Below are 6,220 nucleotides of genomic sequence, written 5' to 3'. Positions count from 1 at the left end.
ATCCAGTGTAACTTCAAAATTGCAGCCCGGGCTCCATGAAGGGACGGCGTGCAGGCCATGAGGTGTGGAAGGCAGCAGAGGCACGGAAGGTCATGCGGATTCCGGCACCGCGGCTCCAGCGGTGTCGCTAAGGTCAGGGGGGCTGCTGGTGTCCGGGAGCTATACATACATGTTACCTAACTGACCCGCCTCTGTCACCCCCTCGTTCTCTGCCTCACCCCCCTCTCTATATGCTTGACCCCTCATCCCTCTCTCTCTCTGCCTTAACCCCCTCTCTGTCTCTCTCTGCCTGTCTCCCCTCTCTCTACCTTACCCCCTATCTCTCTGCCTGAACCCCCCATCTCACCTCTCTCTCTGCCTGACCCCCTTCATTCTTTGCTTCACCCCCTCTCTCTCTCTCTCTCTATATATATATATATATATATATATATATATATATGAACAAATAACGGTGCGCGAATAGTCAATAAATTGAAAAGGTCTCTGCCAATAAGAGCTCAGTCACATAGGTTTCCACTCAGGGTCAAATTCCGAATATCAGAGGGAAACAATTATCCATGAACAATTTTGTCCGTTCATATAGATTGCACTCAGTTCTTTTTGGAAAACCGGCTGCTCCGTTTAACCCACGAGGGGTGTCCTGTATCCCACAGTCAAACAAATCTACAATAGAAAAAACGGGCGCTTCATAGTGCGATTATCAGATGTATAAAAAGTGTTTAATTCTTAAAAAGATATCCACCACAAAGGTCAGGGTGAACGTACCACATGTGGCGGTATACAATCACCGCAGAAGATAAAGCATAAAATTGGTGCACAGCACCGGGTTACCACTGCTGTAGCGGTCTCTCTCGCCTGGGCTCCACAGTCTGAACGTCGCTAGGCCACGCCCCTACGCGTTTCATCACGTTGGACTTCGTCAGAGGGCTGGTCTAGCAAAGCTCAGTCTCCTCATTTATAGCCACAACTCAGGTGTTATGTGTTCGAGCTAACGACCTCAGTACAACTCATCAGAGTTTGTTTGCTGAGTGAACACCTGCGATTGCTGCTAGCAGCACAAACATTGTGTGTGTATCATCTCATTAATTTAAATGAACATACATTATTAGTACATAGTGAAAACTAATAATAATAATAATAATCACTGTAAAAATACATATAGCATAAATATACCCTGCAAGATGCATATATCCATACGATACAATTAATATCACAATGATAAAATTTACATATTCACATCAATCAATGGTAGAAAAAACATATATAAAAAATATTATTATAAATAATATAAAAAAAAAAATATATATATATATATATATATATATATATATATGACCCCCCTCTCTCTTACCCCGTCTCTCTATTCCTTACAATCTCTCACCCCCCCTCCTTTCTATCTTCCCTCACTCTCACCCCACTCTTTCCATCTGACACCCTCCCCCTCTCTATTCCTGACCCCCTCTGTCACCCATCTTTATTTAACCACTTCTCTCCTCCCACGCTCTCACCCACCAATCTCTCTATTCATGACGCTGTATCTCACCACCCTCTTCTCTTTCCCTCTCAAACTCAGGCACCCACTCTCTTTCTTACCCTGACACTTTCTCGCTTTACCCTTTCATTTCCTCACTTTCCCTGACTCCACCTCCCTCCCTGACATTCTCTCTCACTCTCTGACACTTGTTTCTCTCTTTCTCCATGATTCCCTATCATTCTCCTCCTCTCTTTCTCTCATTTGCTCTCCCTATCTCATTCTCCCTCTCTATAGCTATCTATGGGGGGGGGGCACCAGCTTATATCTTGCCTCCGGGCTATATGCATGAACTTACGCCACTGCTGGCACATATTCACTAGCTTCTGGGCCTTCTTAACATATGAACTCAATGGAAAGCTGCCACATTCTAGGGGCCTCCGAGCAGGGGCAGATTGGTTTGTGGGAGGTAGTAGAGAATGCTGCCTGGTCACTCACTTGGTGAATCACACACAAACAGAGCAACCAGTCAGCATTCTCTTCCTGCTTCACAGCCTGAAGCCAGACAGTGAATGGCTGTCAGGCAGGGCCGGTGCAAGGCACCAGAGCGCCCCAGGCAAGTCGGGGTGGGGGCGCCCCGGTGTCTGCTGCCCGGGTACCTGTCCTGTGGCGCTGTAAAGCTGGCGGCGGCAGCGGGGGGTCCCTGCAGTCAATAAGAAACAAGGAGCGCTATCCGGCGGGCTATGCGGAAGCGCTTCTGTTCTGGAAACACTGGCCGCACGGCGCACGCTGATTGGCTGAATCTCAGCCAATCAGCGTGCGGCCAGTGTTTCCAAAACAGAAACGCTTCCGCATAGCCCGGCGGATAGCGCTCGTTGTTTCTTATTGACTGCAGGGACCCCCCCCCCGCTGCCGCCGCCAGCTTTTACGCACATATACGCCGCAGGAAAGGTACCAGGGCGACAAGGGGGGGGGGAGAAATACCGCCCTCCATTGGCCGGCACCCTAGGCAAATGCCTAGATTTGCCTAGTGGTGGCGCCGGCCCTGCTGTCAGGATGCTGAGTGGTGAATGGGTGGAGATATCCACCAATCAAAATGATGACATCCATTCACTGTATGAAAGCAGGTGGACAGTTGGCACATGAAGTGTTATTTTTTTTTTTTTTCTGTTAATGGGTGTGGAGGGGCCCCAAATGTGTTGCTTTGCCCAGTGCCTACAATGCTGTTAAGACTGTCTTGGCTAGGTTTTTCTCTCACATACATTTTAGGCATATTGAAAGAGAGAGCTAGAACTTGTTTCTACAATATTTTATGTCACATTTTTATTCCATAGATAATGAAAATTGTGTGAAATGCTCCGACACTGAATGGCCAAATTATGCTAAAAACATCTGTATTTCCAAGTCACAAGAGTTTCTTTCTTATGAACTGGACTTTATAACTTTGTGTTTCTCTGGCACGGTTGTATTACTTTCTGTAATGATTGTAACAATATTTGGAATATTTACTTACTTCCGGAACAGCCAAATTGTCAGAGCCAATAACCAGAACCTCAGCTTTGTTCTCCTCATCTCTCTAAAGCTGAGCTTACTCTGTGTATTCCTCTTCCTTGGTCGCCCAGTGGATATAACCTGCATGCTGCGGCAGATCTGCTTTGGAGTCATATTTACTGTCGCTGTGTCCTCAGTCCTGGCCAAGACTATAATGGTTTGCATCGCTTTTAAGGCCACAAGACCTGGAAGTTACTGGAGAAGATGGATGGGAGTCAAACTACCAAATTCCTTAGTGGTGATCTGCTCATCTGTCCAGGTCCTGAATGGTGTCATCTGGTTGTCAGTTTCTCCTCCTTATCTAGAGTACAACATGGACACATATCCCGGGACTATCATCATCCAATGTAATGAGGGTTCTGTGCTGGCCTTTTATTTCATGTTGGGTTACATGGGATTCCTGGCAGCTGTGAGCTTTGTTCTGGCTTTCATGGTGAGGACATTACCTGACATCTATAATGAGGCCAAGTACATCACATTCAGCATGCTGGTGTTCTGCAGTGTCTGGGTCTGTGCCATCCCGGCCTATCTGAGCAGTAAGGGGAAACACATGGTCATTGTAGAGGTGTTTGCTATATTAGCCTCATGTATTGGGATATTAGGCTGTATGTTTTTCCCTAAATGCTACAATATACTGATGATACCTCAAATCGAAAGCAAAGAACTTTTAAGTAGACATAAAACAAGATTTTACTCATAATACTAGAATATTAGATTTAATAGATCCTAAATCACCATTGTGCTTAGTTTACAGTGTGTATATATATATATATATATGTATGTGTGTGTATATATTCTGCGTGTGTATGCACCAAATTATTGGCTCCTTATGACCCTCATTAGCAAATTCACTCTACATATCTTTCAATCACCTTTTTGTTTCATAGATATCCGGGCTATTATTCTCTCCCTTTTCACTAATCTCTCTCTCTCTCTCGTCCCCCTAGCCTTCTAGCATGCCATTAACTCAAATGTCAATGTGTTTATTTTATATTTATCAAACTTATTTAATTCAACAATTTTGTTTCATTTATATGGTATTACAACACTCTTATTGCACATTTAAGATACAAATTATTATTATTATTTTCATCATCAATGAATAATATCTTGTCTGGGCCTATTTATTTAGATTATTACTTTAACATTTCATATGTATATTGTTACAGTATGTTATTCATTAAAAATATTATCCATGACCCGCTATTTCTACTATTACAACATACCACTATTTTTAAAGGTATCAAGATAAGAAGCACATAAATAAAAACTATCTGCATTTACAGATGATGTCCTATTTATTTTATTTATTAATAGTTTCGAATATAGCGCAGCATATTCCGTTGCACTTTAAAAAAGGAGACAGTGATACAACAAACTGGGTATTTCGAGACAGTCAAACGTTAGGACAGTCCTGCTCTCAAACTTACAATCTATAGGGAAATAGGCATTGATACATAAGGATAGATACTATATTCTTTATTGCATTAATTCCACCAGAATGCAAAGGTTCCTGGTGTGCTGTATGATACGGTGACCCAGCCGTTTGGCCATGGGTCAGGAGGATAAAAAATATGAAAAAGAATGTGAGTGGATATGTGTGGAATGTACAGTGGGGACGTGATTAGATAGGAACGGTATATGAAGGTTAAGTGGCTGGTTCTGGAATTTGAAAAGCTTGCCTGGAGAGGTGAGTTTTCAGAGAACGGTTATAGGTTTGGAGACTGGAGGAGAGTTATTTTGCTTGGGAGGGCATTCCACAGAGTGGGTGCAGCCCTAAGAAAGTCCTGCAATCGGGAATGGTAGCAAGTAGTGAGTGTGGATGAGAGACGCAGATCTTGGGAGGAGCGTAGATACAGTATGTATGTTGGTGTAGTTTGATTTATGGCTTTGTGTGTAATTTTGTATTGAATACGGTAGAATACAGGTAACTAATGAAGTGACTGACAGAGTTGCTTTGTAGACCTGCAACCTGAAAGACTCCATAAAAGTGATTCTTAGATTGTTGACAAAATTTAGAAGTGGGTTTGAAGTTAAATTAAATAAATAAATGGGATTATATCTACAACCTGGCATAGCAAAACCAGACTGGGGCAAACATTTACCAACTACTTGGGCTAAATCTTGTATTGCGTATTTGGGGATTAGTCTCCAAAAATATCCTGCAGAATTATACTGTTGAAATATGAAATAAATTATCTAATTGACGGCATTTGATTAAAAAAAGCTGGAAACATCTAATGCTATCTTATTTAGGCTGAGTGAACCTGATAAAAATGGGCACATATTCAAGACTGCTATATGTTCTACAATCCTACCAGTCATACTTAGCAAAGCCGATTTCACAAAGATTAATATCCTATTCAGGAATTTTATATGAAAAGTTGAAAAAAATGCATTGCTAAATACAATATAGGACTTGGTTTCCCGAATATCCGGTATTACAAAATTATGCAACCAATTTTAGATTTCTAAGAGACCCTATGCTAACACAACCTTCGAAGCTCCATTCCTGGAAAAAAGGCAAACATAACATTTCTCCATGAACTAGAAGTAGATACAAAAAGTAGTAGATACTCCATTGCTGTGGTTAATATTTTGTTTACGGCATACAATTAAACTATCTTACACTTTACATTCTAACATAAGTTTTTTAAGTTCCTGGGTAATAGGGATTTCCAGCATGGGGTACCAACTTCCCTTTCATTACCTTATACCTTGAAGGAATAAAATATGTGGGTAATCTTGTAGAGCACATAACCAATAATCCTTTGATGTTCTTCTCCAACACTTCAAAGCTATACATTTGCATTTCTTCAAATGAAAAATTGTGTTCAGCGTTGACTGTGATATCTGGAACGGATCTAACAAACACCATAGGTGGTCTCATTCAGCCAGCAAAAAAATCAATTTTAATACTCTATCATATATTTCATTCACCAATTGATCATTGATAAATCAATGGTTAACAAAATTTCCAATACTCACCTGCAATATACTACTTTAAAATGTAATAACCTCTTTTCTGCCCTTTGCCCATAGTCTGGAAATGTTTCTTTATATCAACCATAGGGTGTATTACTCACCCAATAGGCAATGTCTAACCGGAATTACCATTTGAAATAAATACTCTGCAAGCTGACTTATTCACTGTTGCAGACCATGCCTATAATGTTGTAGATTCTGGTTGAAGGCTAG

General features: G+C 41.5%; 1 protein-coding gene across 1 annotated transcript; it reads left to right on the top strand.

Moving 5' to 3' along the window:
• Nucleotides 1–2,951: 2,951 nt before the first annotated feature.
• LOC146072455 (vomeronasal type-2 receptor 26-like) lies at nucleotides 2,952–3,722 on the top strand. The gene has a single exon (XM_083179718.1). The coding sequence runs from the start codon at nucleotides 2,952–2,954 to the stop codon at nucleotides 3,720–3,722; it is 771 nt and encodes a 256-aa protein (XP_083035844.1).
• The last annotated feature ends 2,498 nt before the right edge of the window (nucleotides 3,723–6,220 follow it).

This window comes from Crinia signifera, chromosome 1 (assembly GCF_055691185.1).
Source record: "Crinia signifera chromosome 1, ASM5569118v1, whole genome shotgun sequence".
Taxonomy (NCBI): domain Eukaryota; kingdom Metazoa; phylum Chordata; class Amphibia; order Anura; family Myobatrachidae; genus Crinia; species Crinia signifera.
This window is presented reverse-complemented; position numbering and strand designations above follow the sequence as displayed.

What these genes read in the sequence shown, in the direction of transcription:
- LOC146072455 (XM_083179718.1), top strand. Translation starts at nt 2,952, where the DNA reads ATGATTGTAACAATATTTGGAATATTTACTTACTTCCGGAACAGCCAA.